At 55.9% G+C, this 16,866-nt stretch overlaps 8 protein-coding genes across 8 annotated transcripts; 6 read left to right on the top strand and 2 right to left on the bottom strand.

Annotated features, from left to right (window-relative positions):
* Nucleotides 1–160: 160 nt before the first annotated feature.
* CC84DRAFT_1186503 (uncharacterized protein) lies at nt 161–1,951 on the top strand (the record flags this gene model as incomplete). Its single annotated transcript, XM_018180864.1, has 5 exons — nt 161–377; nt 432–513; nt 577–601; nt 782–1,699; nt 1,745–1,951. 5 exons carry the CDS (start codon nt 161–163, stop codon nt 1,949–1,951), a joined length of 1,449 nt encoding a protein of 482 aa, XP_018037965.1.
* A 353-nt stretch (nt 1,952–2,304) lies between these two features.
* CC84DRAFT_1144248 (SET domain-containing protein) lies at nt 2,305–2,997 on the bottom strand (the record flags this gene model as incomplete). The annotated part of the gene is made up of 4 exons (XM_018176448.1): nt 2,875–2,997; nt 2,686–2,812; nt 2,460–2,638; nt 2,305–2,408 (listed from the first exon to the last, which is right to left on the bottom strand). Exons 1-4 carry the CDS (start codon nt 2,945–2,947, stop codon nt 2,305–2,307), a joined length of 483 nt encoding a protein of 160 aa, XP_018037964.1. The 5' UTR covers nt 2,948–2,997.
* A 135-nt stretch (nt 2,998–3,132) lies between these two features.
* On the top strand, nt 3,133–4,662 carry CC84DRAFT_1118043 (uncharacterized protein). Its single transcript, XM_018175511.1, has 2 exons — nt 3,133–3,330; nt 3,383–4,662. Exons 1-2 carry the CDS (start codon nt 3,257–3,259, stop codon nt 4,299–4,301), a joined length of 993 nt encoding a protein of 330 aa, XP_018037963.1. The 5' UTR covers nt 3,133–3,256; the 3' UTR covers nt 4,302–4,662.
* Nucleotides 4,663–6,043: 1,381 nt separating this feature from the next.
* On the top strand, nt 6,044–6,964 carry CC84DRAFT_1205033 (uncharacterized protein; the record flags this gene model as incomplete). Its single annotated transcript, XM_018181948.1, has 2 exons — nt 6,044–6,152; nt 6,340–6,964. The coding sequence occupies 2 exons, from the start codon at nt 6,044–6,046 to the stop codon at nt 6,756–6,758; spliced, it is 528 nt and encodes a 175-aa protein (XP_018037962.1). The 3' UTR covers nt 6,759–6,964.
* Nucleotides 6,965–7,336: 372 nt separating this feature from the next.
* On the top strand, nt 7,337–11,898 carry CC84DRAFT_1144244 (DENN-domain-containing protein). Its single transcript, XM_018176447.1, has 5 exons — nt 7,337–8,465; nt 8,562–10,622; nt 10,671–10,928; nt 10,977–11,204; nt 11,255–11,898. The coding sequence occupies exons 1-5, from the start codon at nt 7,808–7,810 to the stop codon at nt 11,401–11,403; spliced, it is 3,354 nt and encodes a 1,117-aa protein (XP_018037961.1). The 5' UTR covers nt 7,337–7,807; the 3' UTR covers nt 11,404–11,898.
* A 290-nt stretch (nt 11,899–12,188) lies between these two features.
* Nucleotides 12,189–13,352, top strand: CC84DRAFT_1258657 (uncharacterized protein). The gene is made up of 2 exons (XM_018184847.1): nt 12,189–12,757; nt 12,819–13,352. The coding sequence occupies exons 1-2, from the start codon at nt 12,520–12,522 to the stop codon at nt 13,064–13,066; spliced, it is 486 nt and encodes a 161-aa protein (XP_018037960.1). The 5' UTR covers nt 12,189–12,519; the 3' UTR covers nt 13,067–13,352.
* Nucleotides 13,353–13,493: 141 nt separating this feature from the next.
* On the bottom strand, nt 13,494–14,582 carry CC84DRAFT_1089758 (uncharacterized protein; the record flags this gene model as incomplete). The annotated part of the gene is made up of 1 exon (XM_018174323.1): nt 13,494–14,582. One exon carries the CDS (start codon nt 14,580–14,582, stop codon nt 13,494–13,496), a length of 1,089 nt encoding a protein of 362 aa, XP_018037959.1.
* Nucleotides 14,583–15,029: 447 nt separating this feature from the next.
* Nucleotides 15,030–16,549, top strand: CC84DRAFT_1175369 (UDP-Glycosyltransferase/glycogen phosphorylase; the record flags this gene model as incomplete). The annotated part of the gene is made up of 2 exons (XM_018180149.1): nt 15,030–15,106; nt 15,163–16,549. The coding sequence occupies 2 exons, from the start codon at nt 15,030–15,032 to the stop codon at nt 16,547–16,549; spliced, it is 1,464 nt and encodes a 487-aa protein (XP_018037958.1).
* Between the last annotated feature and the right edge of the window lie 317 nt (nt 16,550–16,866).

Genomic DNA, 16,866 nt, shown 5'->3' with positions numbered 1-16,866 from the left:
GATGTAGCGGGGCGATCAGGACGTCACTCCCCTCCCCCCAGCTGCATGCAACTTTCCCGAACAGTCCACTGTGATACCCAACGGCCGCTTCATATTTTTTGCTTGACTCTAGCTCTACGAAACCACTGCAGATCCTCCCCACACAGCACCTGCAGCCAGCATGACGGACTCACCTGCGCCGCGCATCCCGCTGGACCCGAAAGAGCAGCCCATCCTCGACAAGCTGCTCGCAGTCCGGACGAACCTTGAACTGCTGAAGCAAGACCGCTCGACCTATGTCAAGAGCCAGGATGTTATCAGCCTGTATGACCAAGTTATTGAGCAGGTAGAGATTCTGAATCACATACGAACGACAAAACGGCTCGAGCAAAACAGAGGTTGGTCTTCAGCTCCCGGTACTGTTGAGGCGATATGCTTATCAATCACCGTAGTCGATACCGTCTTGGATGACTGCTTCCAGCTCGTCTCGCTGGCCTACATGACAATAGGCAAGAACCATGAAGCTCCTGCAGTGTATGTACTGCCAACGGTGTTCTATACCTCCCCTTCCTTGATCACGTGCTCACTTTCCGATAGGTACTCAATCATATCCACAGTCAAGGTAAGCTACCCGTGCACCCTTTATGTTCCGGACCCAACTCCAATCGCATCTTTATATCGCTGCCAATGAGAGATGCTCTTCTCAACTTCCTCGTTGCCTGATTGGTCCGCGTTCTCTTGGGATGTCGATCATCTGGCCTAGCCCTGTACGACCACCTGACGGCCTGCTGACGGCCTATAGCGTTTACTTGACCACCTTGAGGAAGCGCACTTCTACTCCGCAAAAGATTTGGAGGCGATCGGCCAGATGCTGAAGAATGCTCGGCGTTACATGGACCGGGGGAAAGACACTTACACGCCTTCGTTATTGACGCTCCTTGAAGCACGAATCCAAGTCTGTGAGGAATCGATAGCTAGACTGGAACTGGCCCATTCACATCTTACGCCGGAACTAGAGCCGAAGTACGAGAAGCTTGTTTCCATCCTCAGGTCACTGTGCGCCTGCAACATCAGATCGACATTCCCAGAAGCTGAGGTCGATGAGTTCCTAGTACAGCTGAAAGACATCCAGACGGAGCTTCGGCCGTACGGAATCCACGCCTTCTCGGAGGAACGCGAGACGAAGGAGGAGAAGCTTACAGAGATGATTGAGAAGTTGAGCTTTACTCTTGAGCACCCAGAACCTGCGCCGGCAGCAAAAGACCTCATTGAGACTTTGTTGCGACGAAACTTCCTGTGGACCAATCTGATGAAAGAGAAGAAGGGTAGAATTGCACCTGCATTCCAGGAAATATACGATAAGCTTTTGGGCATTCGTAACAAGCTGGAAAAACTCTCCCTGACTCAGGCATGGTCTCTTCGTGAGACAGATCTATGGAACTTCCAACGACAGCTTGACAGAATTGACGAGGCACGGATTGATGGCAACTTCATGGATGCGTTGGGTCGCCCGGCGGAGTTGTACGAGCAGAGGACGTTGCTCTACCTGTTGCGCAAGAGCTATGCGTTGATCTTCCAGCTGATAGTGTCATCGGAGCCTGTTTCAGAAGCGCTCTTGCCCATCTACAACCAGCTCACGACGCTCCGGAAGTGTCTTTTGGAGGTTAAGAAGCTTGGAGGTGTTTCTTCACCCCGGGAGCTGTACCCTTACAGCATGAAGGTGAGCCACTTATTCCGCGAAGTGAATCCTGCTAATCTCACCTAGCTAAACTCTATCGATAACATGCGTGTCGATGGAAAATTCGTAATTGGCGATGATATTCCTGACGGGCAAGGAAGCGTAACGCAACTCCTTGCGGAGTGCTTTGAACTTGCCTACGAACTACGCAACGATGCAGAAGAGAGCAGCAGCTCGGCCGGAGAGCAAACCCCAGCGAGCGAAAGCGGTCCTGAAGGCCTCACCGCTGCATGAACAACGCCATCTGCAGGCGCACACCCACAGCAAAGGTAGAAAACATTCGTAAGCGTTGGGGCAACGACTGTCGTAACGGTGTCCGAGTTCACCCTGCACGTACTGTGAGCTTTGCGTATGTGAGAGGCGATGCGGCTTCTTTTTGTCCACTTCTGGATTACTTTTGCGCCTTTAGGTACTGTTGGAGGCTGCTGATCTTTGCATCGCACCGTCTCTACCACTGCATTTCTACGGTGTGAAGGCTACCTGGGGGCTGTAATGATTCACGTTGCATTCTTTTGGGTTCTCGCTGGGTGGCTGTCTGTTGGTAGACGGTCTTATCTGATCCTTTGTATCTATAGCTGTTACGTCGTCTAGTCTAGCTGTATTCGATTGAGTTGCTCTATCTCGTCCTCTGGTCGGGGCAGAGGTGGAGCATCTGCATCCTTGAAAGTCAGGTGGTCGCCGTATGATATGCCTGGAGGATGTCAGTAACACGAGTGTTGACAACTGGCTTGATTGGTCTCACAGAGCTCTTCCCCAGGCTGAATGTCTCTTAATGCGCGATACGTTATCATCTGGCGCAGAAGGTCGCGATCCCATACCACATTTTGGTCGTGTGAGGAATGATTGAACATGGACCCAAGACCGAATATGACCGCCTGTGCTTTCTGTTTCTTCCCCTCCTTGTCCGTTATGGGCCAGTTGCTTGAAAGTCGGTTATATATATTGTCATTCAACTCTGCTGAACTTACTACGTGTAGTGGTATAACGACGTATGCTCGATATGCCTCTTGTTCTCTTCGATGCCCAAGATCAAGACGGGACATGTATCTAGCACGGTCTTGGCGGTGATCAATTTGGTAGCAAAAACGCCTCTTCCTGTCGAAAACCTCAGCACCCGTGTCCGTTTATGCACTAATCGAGCAAGGCAACCTAGAAACCTTTTGGCGTGTCTGTGAGGATGACGAGGTCTGGACAGCGCTCGAGCGGGATGCGCGTGGATTCCAGATGCATATTGTGTTGGCAAGCTGACAAGTGGGAACTTTAAGTTGTTTGGTACGGTTTACTGGCAGGAGTGTTGTTCCGAGGAAATCGTGATTTTCGAACAAGGCTGAGAGGCGGCGGCAGGGCTTAGTGGCGGGGAGCGGACTAGGGATCCACAGCACCGCCTGCAGCAGGGGTTGGAGAGCTTGCGATGACCTCACATTTAGCCAGCTCCAGGACAACGCGACACGGCATACGAACTCTAGACTCCTAGAGTATATATACATGGGCGCTATGCGCTGAGACCCCATTCACAGTGCGCCCGTCTTGTAGCACACGATGGCACACCAACGCCATGCCTCCGCCGCAGATGCGCTCAAAGCGCCGCACTCAGTGAGCCTGAAAGTCCTACGGTGTGCTTCCTACCCCCTAGCGATGCCATTCCACACTTTCTAACACAGGTAGCCTCTCGCGCCCCTCCCTCGCAACACAATACCCACTCCCCGCCTCGCAAGCCCTCGGCATCGCGCCCACCGCCTCCCTCGCCTACCCCTCCTCCCGCACCGCCGACAAATTCATCCTCTCCCCCGTCCTCAACCTCCCCGAAGCCTTTGGCAGCGCCTACGTCGGCGAGAACTTCTCCTGCACGCTCTGCGCAAACAACGAAATCGAGCCCGGCAACGCGAGCAAAGCCATCAGCGGGGTGCGCATCCAGGCCGACATGCAGACGCCCTCGGTGCCCGGGGGTACGTCGCTCGAGCTCTTTGGGCACGAGAGAAGCGAGGAAGGCGAGGATCCGAAGGGCAGCGATGGGGACATCAGCCCCGGCGCGAGTCTGCAGAAGATCCTCCGCTTCGAGCTCAAAGAGGAGGGCAACCACGTCCTCGCGGTGACGGTGACGTACACGGAGACGGCGCTCGCTGGCGAGGGCCGCCCGGCCCCGACCGGCGGCAAGGTCCGCACGTTCCGCAAGCTGTACCAGTTCGTTGCGCAGCAGCTGCTCTCCGTGCGGACCAAGGCCGGCGAGGTCGCGCCTGGGCGCCACCTGCTTGAGGCGCAGCTCGAGAATATGGGCGAGGGCGCCGTGTCGCTGGAGGATGTAAGCGTGAACCCTAACGAGCTGTACAAGGGCACGAGTCTGAATTGGGATCTTGATGGGGAGGGGCAGGGGAAGGACAAGGTGAAGCCCGTGTTGATGGCGAGGGAGGTTATTCAGGTTGCGTTTTTGCTGGAGGAGAAGGGGGAGAGGGAGGGGGTTGCGGAGGGGAGGAGGGATCAGTTGGGGGATAACAGGAGGGTGTTGGGGCAGTTGGAGATTAAATGGAGGACGGCGTTGGGGGATAGGGGGACGCTGAGTACGGGGTGGTTGACTGCGAGGCGATGATGGGTGCTTGCATGTTCGTATAACAAGAGGAGTTTGGACGATATTATTAGGCTCACCAGGATGAGTACTGGGAGGATGACTACAGGAGAGCCCTGGCGTCCAGGAAAAAAGATGCTCAGTAGAATCAGGAATCGAGTACGCTCTTGGACTCGGCGACGGGGGCTCGTCGTCAGCGATTCGGAACTGTCAACGAGGGTTCACAGGCCCTGCCATAATAAATGCAGGGTGGACTAGGGTGACTCTACAACGACGCATCAAAAAGCGTTAGGGGCATCCTTGCGCCCGCTGCGGCACCAACATCGAAAAGCAGCCTCAGAGCTAGATGGAAAATTACGTAGATGAATGAAATATAGTCAATGACAGCAAGATTGAATTTTGTCATATTTTGCTACTTTGTTTGCGTCATTCCCATCCACCGAGACGATTCATGACAGCCTTGTCCGCTTAACGCATGGTGCCATGTGGTTGTTCCTGGGAACTGTAGTGACGTGTCTGATCTTGTCTGCGCAGTTAACGTCTGAGTGATTTCATATTTACAATGGTTGCAGTGCTACTGATTTCGATCCTAATGGGGGAGATGTCTCGATGAATCTGCCACGGTACGGACATGAACCCAGCATGACCCAGACGAAGCTACTTTCCCAAATCAAAGGTCATCGAAATCGCGTAGTGATCTAATGATTGGGGCTGTGTCGTAGGTGAAGACCCCGTGATGGAGTCGTCGCTTGCTGGCTGACTTGCTCCAAGGTTCTATCTAGCTTCCAATGCTGGACAACCATGAGACGTTATTTAGCTTCTTCGATTTGGAGAGTCGAACCTAGACGTTGCTGCTGTCTGCAAGGAATCCGCTTCGGCTCGCGCGACCTGCTCTGCCCTCCATCGTCCGTGTTAGACGTCATGCGTACAGCCGTAAACTTAGTCAGTGGCCACCAGCTCAGCGTCGTGGTATGTCCATCTCAAGACTATCGAATGTTGCTGTCGTCCTCTGGAGGGAGGTTCCCCGATACTGAATAAAGTGTGAATTGCAAGCCATCCGGGCAAAAAAAAAACTCGATTCTTGATAAGCCGTGATGGTCTTCGGAGAGATCTAATGGCTGTGTCTAGTTCGATCTACAGACGAAGAGTGAAATGGGGGCAGATAGAAAAAGTGGTCACTTCTCGCTCCACCGTCTTCATTGTTTCATGCCGAGTCAGTGTCGGCTTCCGGTAACCTGTCCTAAGGAGCGATCACCCGTAGAACAGGTGGTCGGTATGAACATGACTCTATTCATTTGCGATCGAGCTGGCACCAGGGATTACCCTTTTAGCGTGGAAGTATTTTGACATGTAGGCCCGACTATACCTTGTTTAATGAATAGGTGTTGTTAGCATGTTGTAGGTGGTCCAAGCAGCTGACTTGCTCAGATAACCCAGTAGTATACCTCCACGACGACGACGCTTGAGGTTGGTTACTGCAAGACTTGTATGGTGCAATCGGCATTGCAAGCCGAGTTGCCCTAGGCTGGTTTTAGCAGATCGGGATCAAGCCATGCTCACGATACCACGCAGCGCTAGGTTACACCCGTCACAATAAAGTTTGTCTACGGTCGATGTAGGATGACTGCAGAAGCTACGCCTCCAAATAAAAACATGCAATTTGTACCTGCATCAAGACCACGGGCTCTGGACCGCCTACCCGGGCCGCAACCAATGTTTCACCACTCGTTGCGGAAGCGGCTCCGACGGTGGCCACGAGATGAAGCATGGCTCTCGGAATGCTTCTGGAAGCCTTCCAGGGGATAGTCACAGCAATGGGTTTTCTGGCGACCAGGGATACCGCTGAATGGTTCGGCCCGCGTGCTAGCATGCGGCGTATGTACGAGCACGCAGATGCATACGGAAGATTAATTGCGCAATCTTGGAATAGATTAAACGCTGTCAGCCGAAAGCTGCAACGCAAACGAAGAGACAGACATGGCATCGGTGTTTTTGGCTATTTTTGAGAGCCAACGTAGCATTCTCCGGTGCGCATGAGGGAGCGACGAGGTTTGAAACACAGCCACCGGGAGGAGCCCAGTGGGGCAATTTGAACAGACACGGCGACAATCCATTGGAGGAGCAGGCGAGCCTAGTGCAAATCGCGAGGACCAGGATATCCCCGGACTGAGCGCGGTGAAAGCCGAACCGTGCACCAGTGGGACCGTCGTAGCCAGCCCCCGATGCCGAGATGCGAGCCACGAACTGGCTGAGGGTCTTGGGAGAGGAAATGAGGCGGGCAATGATTGCCATCAAATCAGCGCGGAAATTCTTTGTTCCCGGTGGCGCGCTCGGCGAGGTGAGGATTGCGATGGACAGGATCGCCGCGGTGATGATGCTTGGGACGGCGTAGTGGTTGTGGACACTGCTGTCTCAGGCCGTGAGCAGCATGGCGGATGGAATCGATATTCGGCAGCCCACAATTGCACGCCGGGCCCCTGATACCTGCGCACTACCCAGGTCTCGTGCGGCGGAGTGGTTAATAGGCGCAGTGCAGCAGGGGACGACGCGTGTGACGGGCGTGTGGCGGCGACGGGCGGGTGACAGTTGACAGACCGCTGTGGAGGTTGCACACCCCTATTCGGGCCCTTTTCGTGCCCTGGCAGATATGCGTCTGCGCCGGAGCTCGTCCATTCATCTGATACATGCTACTATATATGATAATATATTGGCAGCCGGTGGCGGCGGGGTGCGGGCTTCTTTGATGGGGTTCGGATGGCCCCTGCCGCGCCGTCCTCATTCGGGCAGGCACTCAGGGAGCGCGTCCGGATCGGGGCAGTCGCGGACTCTCATGGCCCAGGGTCGCGCCTGCCGCTGCCGTCGGTGGGCTCCTCGCCAGCCTGGAGACGCTGCGAGTGTCGCGCAGGCTCTGTCGGCGCTGGGCGATGCTTTGTCGCGCGCACGACAAACAAAGCGGCGCGTGGCGGTCGTCCAGACGTGCTGGCAACTGGTTCCGCACGCAGCTAACGACGCGCCATCCCACCGCGTCGTGCCTTTCCAAATCTTGGCTACCGCTTCCAGACGACCCGCCCTGTGCACAGTCGACGCGATAAGCAGCTAATCTGTACCAGTCTGCCCTAACCGCCCGCGGGCTTGGGCCAGGACCGTCCTCGCTGGTCCAAAATCTCGCGGCCAACCCCAGCGCTCTCCTGCACTGAACTCCTCCGCATCCAATCCTCCTCCGTTCCTGCACGAGTCGCTGAGCCTGTGCCCGCACACCAAGCCGCACGCGCGCCTTTTGCCCAGCAGCCTCTGCCCACGCCCGTGTTACGCGACAACGGCTGCGACCAAGCTTGTCACCGTCGTACAGTCTCAAGCGTTGCCGCGCATAGTAGACCTGCAACCAAGCCCACACAAACCGTTGGAACGAGCGTCCAATTCCCGATGCCTTGATCGCCTGGCCGCGACTCCAACCACCACCAAGTGCTTGCTGCGCAGACCTTTCAGCCCGCCAGGCCTCTTCTTGGATATCACATGTCATAGCATTTACAATGGCTCCCGCTCCCGCTCACTCAGATGTCACCCCGCCGCTCGCCGACTATTTTTTCATATCCGGGATCGAGTCCTCGCAAGTATATGACGAACGCTCGCAACCGAAGCCAAGCAGCCTCAGCACCATTCCCTCGCCGGGGCTGTCGTCGCCTCCGCCGCTCGATGTAGACGAGACCATTGAAGAAGACCGCGCTCTAGAGACCGACTCGATCCGCCCAAAGTCCCAAGACGGCCTCTCCCTCATCAATGGCGACTCATCCAGGCGGTCGTCCGGGCGCCTGAGTTCCGAGCATCGCAAGTCTACCGGCACTATCGTTGGGTCAGAACCCAAACCCACCGCCAGCAACCGAAGCAGCGTGACAATCAAGGGCATGCCGCTGGGAGTATCAGGGCTTAGCGACCAAGATTTCGAGAATGCCCTGAGGAAGTTCGCCTCGGAACGCGACACTTTTCTCGAGGAAATACAGTTCTCGGCAGGAATTGCACAACAAAACAGGGCTACTCCATCCAAACCAGCGCGACCACGGCCCCAGCGCATACAACAACAGCAGGAAGATGGTGTTGGAAATCTCAGATCTGGTGTGGGCAGCATTCGGCGGCGCATTTCCACCATGCAGAGCAGCCTCAAGAGAACCTCGTCTGTGGCAACACGCCAAGGTAAGCCCAAGGGTCGTGCGCGATGCGCCGTTCCGGGCGACTGGAATCGGGCGTTATATTGCTTTTGAGATCGAAACATGACTGACATGGGTCCAGCATCGGTACGCACCTCGAAACGAATGTCTGGCTACAATTCAGTCATCCCAGCCCCACAGCCCTTCAACCCGGAGCCGAACATGCATCCCCTGCTACGTCGTTACGAGCCCGTATTACTGGATCGCTACCCGCCCAAGAACATGGTCGAGGAACTGAAGCGTCGGAATCCCTTCCCGGATTACGTGCCCATGTTTGCTTTCCCCAACGATGTTACGGTCGTTTCAGCAGACGAACGGCCAAAAACCGGCTGGCATGGGTTTGCTATGACGAATTCAGACGGTTCAAAACTATACGGCATCTGCATGATAGTGTGGCAGCCGCTGAACGCTGATGCGGCCGAAGGGCTGGAGCGACAATGCGAAGAATGGCGACGGCTGCACATGAACCAAGAAGAGCGCGAACTAGCTAGCAGTCTAGGAGAGCGACTGGCACTGGAACGAGCAAAACTTTCGAGACTCTTAGCGAAGCTGCCCACAGTGGCATCCGAATCTGAAGACCGCGAAGCCCTCGAAGATGAAATCAGTGCAGTGGAAGAAAAGATTGGCTTGATGACAGATTTACTGCGGCCCGTAAGGCATGGCGCAGCTTCCAAAATTGAGGGTCTCACAGACGGCGAAACTGGGCTTTGGATTCCGCGAGCGTACGGAGTCATGGGCCGAGATGCAAGTCTGACACCGTTCTGGAAGGAATGGCTCAAGGCTGTCGTCGTACCCATGACGAATGGCGTCGTACAGCGTGTGCCCCCTAGTTCACCACGAATTGGCATGTGGCAGCCCCTTGAGCGCTACGTCGTCAATTTGTGCGCAGAGGCCCTCAGTCCGATCAACTCTATCACCCAAGTCGAAATTGCGATCCGCGAGCTTCGCCTCTATGCCCGGAAAGAGGCCGTCAACGAGATTCCTGGATCCCGGAACATTGACATCTACGCTCTCTTCAGATGCTTGTCCATTCCCAACATCGTTTCCCTGTTTGAGTATGTTCTGGCCGAATCCAAGATCATACTGCTCTCCTCACATACCGCCATGCTCCACCTGGCAAGTATGGCGATAGCCAATCTGATCTATCCTTTTAAATGGGCCGGTGTATTCATCCCCGTCCTACCCGCGCGTCTAGTTCAAACCATCGAAGCACCTTGTCCATATATTGTTGGCATAGAGCGAAGATATGAGCCTGCTGATTACCCCGAAGACGACTATGTATTAGTCGATTTGGACAACGACATGATTGGCAGCAATGGGGGGCAAGCTCCCCCGCTTCCACGACAGCAGCGGCGCAAACTCACATCTTTACTGCAGCACTCTGCGCCACACCACACAAGATACGGGGTGCCAACAGGGCCTCCGGCCTACGCCATCGAGTCCTTCCCATACGATACCTTTTGCTCTGAGAATCCGGGTATTTTCTCGCATCGGGCCTATTCGCTATCCGTGCACCAATACATTGGAATGAACTCAACTTCATTTGGATCCGGTCCGCTGCCATCTAACCCACGGCCCCTGATCTACAACGCATTCTTGCAATCGAGCGTTTCAAGCCGAGGAAACGACAGACCATCTACAGCAAGTACAGTAAAGACTAGTGGGCATTCGCCTCCATCACCAAGAATATCCCCGGTATCGACGACCTTCCCTCCTCTGCCCAGCACGCCCATCTCACGCAGTGACTCTGGCTATGCTCTGCAGGCCAACTTGAGAGATCTACGCGAGAAACGGTCAGGTCATTTCGAAACTGCGTCTCGTCGAAGCTCATCATTTGGCTTCGAGCGGGTACCTCCAAATTTGAGAAGACCTAGCCAGACCTTCCTTGGGCATGCATCTAGCGCCTCAACATCATCTTTGAGCCACGAGCTTCGTGCCCCATCCTCGTACGCCCCATCTGTATACGCTCAATCGACGTTGGCAGCATCTACCATCATGCCTGGCTTGTCGATGCAGCCAGTGAGAAACACCGATACGACCCGGTGGCAAGAAGGGCACTGCTTGCAATGGCGGTCAATGGAACAGAAAGCAACCTGCTCTGTTTGTGATGAAAAGTCGGACGAAGGTCTATATCGCTGTTCTGGTGAGTTGCTCGTGTATCGCACTATGGACCATGCTAATATACTCGAAGGCTGCAGTACGTACTCACACGCGCGATGTGCAGACACGATAAGCGTAGTATGCCCCTCCGCTTTCCGTCCCGATCAAGTTCGAGCGTCTTTTGTAAGATGTTTTGCGAGCCTTCTGTATACATACCGGAGGTACATGGGACCGGCCAGCAGTGACCAAAAGAAGTCTGGTTTGCTCTATCATTTCAAGATGGAGGAGTTTGTCAAGAGCCTGCCACATGAGAATGTGCAGTACATTCAGATGCTCCAGCAAACTCAAGGTACGTTTTGTAAACCGACGTTACATGCCGAATTCTAATCTCCCCCAGGCTTCAACGAGTTCATCCATGAACGTGAGAGCACGCGCTCAGACGACCCTTCCATCAAACTCTTTGACGAAGTCATCTTGTCCAAACGGAACCGCGGAAAGTCGTCATTTTTTCACAAGTCAAAAGTTGATTTCCTCTCCGACAATAGCGATCATCTCTGGCGCACGGCCGCCGCTACCCCACCCAACTCACGATTTCCGGGAGACTACCGTGAAGTCATTACTCGCAGTAAGCTGCATCCCCACGCAGTCGATCGTCATAATCTAAAGATCATGCAGTTCCCGCCAAGCTAGATCCCTCTCTTATGAAAGAACCGCGCGTCATTCAAGGTGTCCCGCGCATACCCATGGCGAAAGCCCGACGGAAACCCATACCTTCGATGCTGGGTCCCAACGGCGTCAAACACCCGATAACCCCTCCCTCATGATTCTCCCTTCCGCTACGACCGCACGAACGTATCTAATACCCACTCACTACGCCTCTCATCTTTCTTTCCGACTCTTGTACACTATCATCAGCGACGGTGCCATGGAGTCTACTTGGACGATAACTCAGGCGATCGGTTGCTGTTTGAAATCAATTGCTACGTCTGAAGCTAAAGACGTCTTGGTTTTGTGCATCCCGATTGCCTGCATTCGTGTTTGGTTTCCGGCTTTTGGCCACTTTATGTCTTGTTCTGTTTTGCTTTGGATACCCCACCACGTTGCTCAGGGGCAGTGCTGGCACCTCATTCTGATGCGCACGGGAGTTTGTCTTGGCTGCTTTGCGTTGTCTTCTGTTCGACTCGCTTGTCCGTATTCCTCGCACGGCTGCGGCGAAAAACGCTGTGAGAGCTTCCTGTAAATTTTAGTGACTTTGTCCGAGTAGCCGGGCCCTATGAAGCCTGGTTCGCGGAGGAAGAGGCTAGGGATTGAGAAGAGAGCCTCTTGCAATTTCGATCGAAGACGTTCTCCCTTTCTGCAGTTGAGTTTGTGATGTTAAACGTGCTGACTCTCCATGTCGCGCAAATTGCTTACGACCAAGGCTCTACCCTATCGGATCGGAGTGTTTTCACGGACTTTGCAAGGCGCCTCATCGGCACATGTATGCGTCTCAGGGACTGACCGTGAAGCAGCACTCTGATCTCGAGACAACAGATGAGTCATCGAAAGAGACCAACTCCTTTACAAGAACAGTCCGGCACGATTCCTTCTTAGCAGGTTGTTATTCATTATACAGGCATTTGGTTTCCCATCCCATGACGGCACAGTAGAAACGCGGTTCCTGGCTAGCGCTAGCGTGTTCCATCCCCACGCCCAAATTAGCCCGCAGGCCGTGCCCCATTGGCGCCCCCTGGCCGCCTCGCGCCGCACTTCAACGTCTTCGTCCTCACCGCACGCCGTCGTCCACCCACCCACGCTCACTCATTCTTGCACATTACCTTCTCCCCAGCCGTCACTCTTTACGCGGTCTGCTAATACCCAGCTACCTATCTTCCAACCTCCACACGCTCTCTTACCCCCACGCCGCGACTCGCCCGACACTCCATAAAAAGAAACAAACAATGTTCTCCAAGACCCTCTTCGCCATCGCCTTTGCGGCCGTTGCGTCTGTCGCCAGCGCCGCGTCGCCTCCGGGCTGCCTCCTCGGCGCCGTAAACTCGTACGACACACCCTCGGACATCAAGGCCGTGTGCTCCGCCAAGGACATCACCAGCCAGATCTCCCAGAACTGCGGCGACAAGGCGCAGGACGCGCTCAATGCGCTAGCCGACATCTGCAACGATGCCGGCGTGAAAGTTTGTACGTCTGCCCGATCCACCCGTCCGTACTGAAGTGTGGGAAGACGGCTAATCAAGTGTAGCGACCAAGCTTCCCACCACCGCGTCGTCCGGAACAGCAGCCCCCACTGGCACCGGCTCGAGCAGCAAGAGCAGCGGCTCCGCGCAGAGCACCGGCTCCGCGTCCCAGTCCGGCTCGGGCACCACCGAGAACTCGTCCTCCGGCACGGCAACTGGCGCGCCGGCTGAGAACACTGGTGCTGCGGGCGCGCTGGAGGTCAGCACCGCGGCGTTGCTTGCTGGGCTTGGTATCTTCGCTGCGGCGTTGTAGATACGCGGTGTTGAAACTTGGGGTGTGGTCGGGATTGAAGTTGTGAGATATGTGGGATAGAAGATGAAGATGGTTGTTCATATCTGAGGGCAGGGAGGTGAAGCGCCATCCTGCTTTTCTTTGGCTATATTATACCTAGTGTGAATATGGAGTTTGTTTCTCTGGCAAAGCTGCTGTTGCTCGTGTGCCTTGACGGATAATGAGTGATCAAGTGCGAGCATCATGGACATGAGCGAGAAACTCTTGACCAGGTTCTATCCCAGCGTTGGAATTAGCATACACGACCTTAACCCAGATCCAATGTTTACACCTTCGGATACCCGCTTTGGCTGCTGTGCCTGGGCAGATTACCTCAGAGGACTTCCAGGTTCAGCAGTATGCTCTAACTAGAATACCATACATATATATATACAACACAAGGGTATCTTTACGCATGCGGAGCTGACCGGCGCGGCCGCCTCTTTCCTTGCATCTGCGGCAGCACTGTCTTCGCCTTCGCCATCGGCAGCCCCAGACCAGGTCTTATCCTCGCATCTGGCTTCGGCGCAGCCAGCAACTGCAGCGGCCGCTTGCAGGCCGTGAAGCCCCGCGGTGATGGGTATTTCCTATCGAGCCAGAGGTTCCACAGCATGACACTCGACGTACTCCCCGCCCAATACAGCATCAGCGCGGCAGGCAGATCCTGACACAAGGGCCCGATCGCCAGACTCGCGCCCATCAGCGACAGCCGCACCGCGCGCGAAAAGGTAGGTAGCGAGTCCGGGTTTGCGCTCGCGCCGTTCTTGGTGAAGTACACGTTTGTGAACATGAGCGCGGAGACGACAAAGGGCAGGATCGGGTCCGGGGTGAGGAGGTTTGGGAACCACAGCATACCCTCGTCTGCGAGCGACGGCTGGAACCACTGATTCCCAACGAGATCGATGCCGTGCACCGCATCTGATTTTTCTTTTAGACCCAGCGTCCCCATGACGATGCCCAGCAGCCCGTCGCGCGTCCCCGTCATCTGCCGAATGACCTCCGCCATGGTGAAGAAGATGGGGATCTGCGCAAGCGTCCAGGCCACCGACGCGCGGAGCGTGCAGTTCCAGCGCTGGTCGAGGGCAGCTGTCTCCGCCTTGACGGCTTTGGCAATCTCCGTGCGGGCTTCCTTGGGGTTGGTATAGCCGCCGCGCTGCATGAGCTCGTTGCGCTTCTGGTAGGCGAGGGCCTGGCGCACGGGGTGCGTGCCGATGTAGCGCGCGGTCAGGGCGCGGGCGTAGGACCCCGCGGTCGTGACGAGCAGGCCGCGGACGAGGAAGGCGGTGAGCGGCAGCGCGGCGTACCAGGGGACGTAGTTGTGGATGAGGGAGACCATTTCGTGCGGGAGGTAGAGGAGGGTATCGAGGGCGCCATCTTTGCGGGGGGCTGTCGCGTGGAAGGCGCGGGTTCGGGAGATGGAGCGGGGCTGTGATGGTAGTATTGGGGCTCTGGAGAGCAATTGGCGCCCTGGCGGCCGCAATAGTCGTGCGGACAGCATGGCGTGCTGGGCGTGTTGGGAATTGTTCACGCCGGCTTCGCGGAGGGCGTCTCGGAAGCTTGGGCGCGGATCCAGGCTGTCGGGTCGGCACTACGCAAGCACAGGCAGGGCTCCATCCCACCTCCAGCTGTACCTTGAAACGCGTCACATGTCTCTTTTTCTTGTCGCTCTGCTCTTCCTACCTCTGTGATACCCCGTGCGTGGACTGTGATGGCCCTCCTACCGTCTTTCCTTTTCACCCTGCTTTGTCTCGCGGCTGCTATCTACTTCTTCCCCTCTGTCCTGCGCAATGTCGGCCAGGTGCTGGGCAGCTACCTGCGCCGATCATCCCTCACCAGACGAGAACTCCTGCTCGCTCGCGTAGCAAAGGAACAGCGCGACCACGACGCGAAGCACAAGAACGAGAAGAGCAGGGAGGATGACGAGTGGGAGGAGGTGGAGACTTCCATGGTGGGGAGCGCGGTGAACGGCGGAAAGGCGGACAAGGACTGGAGTGGCATTGTGGGCTTCTTCCACCCGTTCTGGTAGGCGTTGGTGCGCGAGATTGGAAGACCACGGCAGCTCACACACTGGTGCACAGCAATGCAGGAGGCGGCGGCGAGCGCGTCCTCTGGGCCGCCATCCGCGCAACCCAGAAGCGCTGGCCGGAAGCTGTCTGCGTAGTCTACACGGGCGACCACGACGTCGACAAGGCTGCGATTCTCAAGCGCGTCAAGGACCGCTTCAACATCCACCTCCATCCGCCGACCGTACACTTCCTCTACCTGACCACGCGCCACTATGTCCTCGCCAGCACCTGGCCGCGCTTCACACTGCTGGGTCAGTCGATAGGCTCCATCATACTCGCATACGACGCCTTCTCGCTGCTGGTCCCCGACATCTTCATCGACACCATGGGATATGCCTTCTCGCTCGCCTTCTCGAGCCTCCTCTTCCCTTCCGTGCCCACCGGCGCATACGTCCACTACCCCACCATCTCCACCGACATGCTCGACTCGCTCAACGAAGGAGGCCAAGGCGTGAACGCAGGAGCAGGACAAGGCTACCGCGGCCTGGCAAAGCGCCAGTACTGGACCCTCTTCGCCGCGCTGTACAGCAAGGTCGGCAGCCTCATCGACGTTGTTATGACAAACTCCACCTGGACCCAAACCCACATCAAATCCCTCTGGGGCCCGTACCGCCATCGCAGAAACAAGACCACCGACCACGACATCGACGTCGTGTTTCCGCCCGTCGCAGTCGAAGAACTCGAAACCGAGGTCACCGTCTCAGACGAAAGCGAAACCCAGCGTGGACCCTACCTGCTCTACATCGCGCAGTTCCGCCCTGAAAAGAACCACACCCTCATCCTCCAAGCTTTTGCCCAATTCGCCAGCTCGAACCCTAAATTGCCATCCTACCCCGGGCAGCGCCCGAAGCTGGTGCTTATAGGCTCCGTGCGCGACTCAGACGACGCGACTCGCGTGTACAAGCTGAGATTACTAGCGCACGAGCTGGGCGTCAAAGACGACGTCGAGTTCGTCTGCGATGCGCCCTGGCCGCAAATGCTGGAGTGGATGCGCAAAGCCAGCGTCGGCGTAAACTGCATGTGGAACGAGCACTTTGGCATTGGCGTCGTCGAGTACCAAGCTGCCGGTCTTATATCCGTGGTGAACAACTCGGGAGGCCCGAAGTTGGACATCGTCGTTCGGGTTGATGGGAAGCCTACTGGTAAGTTGCTCTGTCCTTTGTTTCTAGGCCGTGAAGATATGGGTACTGACGTTGAGGTAGGGTTTCATGCGTCTACAGCCGAGGAATATGCCGAGGGGTTCCGCAAGGCGCTCTCGTTGAGTAGAGAGGAGACGCTGGCGATGCGAAAGCGCGCGAGGAAGTCTGCGGAAAGGTTCACGGATCGCGGGTTCGCAGAGAAGTGGTTGGGAAATATGGATCGGTTGGTGAGGCTGCAGGTTGCAAGGAAGGATAGGTAGCTATGATACGGAATTTAATCATATATTGAAGTAACACGACGGCTGACTGAGCAGCCCTAGTATTTCTATTCCTCCAGATTGCGCCATTCCCTTCCCAACGACCTGGAGAGCCCCTGGTCTAAAAACTTTTACGGCTCCCTTGTCCACCACATCCTCCGTCTCAAATAATGGGCATACCCAAACTTGCTAGAATCCGGTTCATGTATTTCTCCTGGACACTAGGGTGTAAGCGGGGTATCACATCCAGCACATCCTGCATTTGCGCATCATCGAGACCTGTTCGTGGCTGCGGAATGTTCTCGTAGTATCCACTATGA

This window comes from Paraphaeosphaeria sporulosa, assembly GCF_001642045.1.
Source record: "Paraphaeosphaeria sporulosa strain AP3s5-JAC2a unplaced genomic scaffold CC84scaffold_4, whole genome shotgun sequence".
NCBI classification, from domain to species: domain Eukaryota; kingdom Fungi; phylum Ascomycota; class Dothideomycetes; order Pleosporales; family Didymosphaeriaceae; genus Paraphaeosphaeria; species Paraphaeosphaeria sporulosa.
Note: the sequence above shows the minus strand (reverse complement) of the source record. Positions and strands in the feature narration are given on the sequence as shown.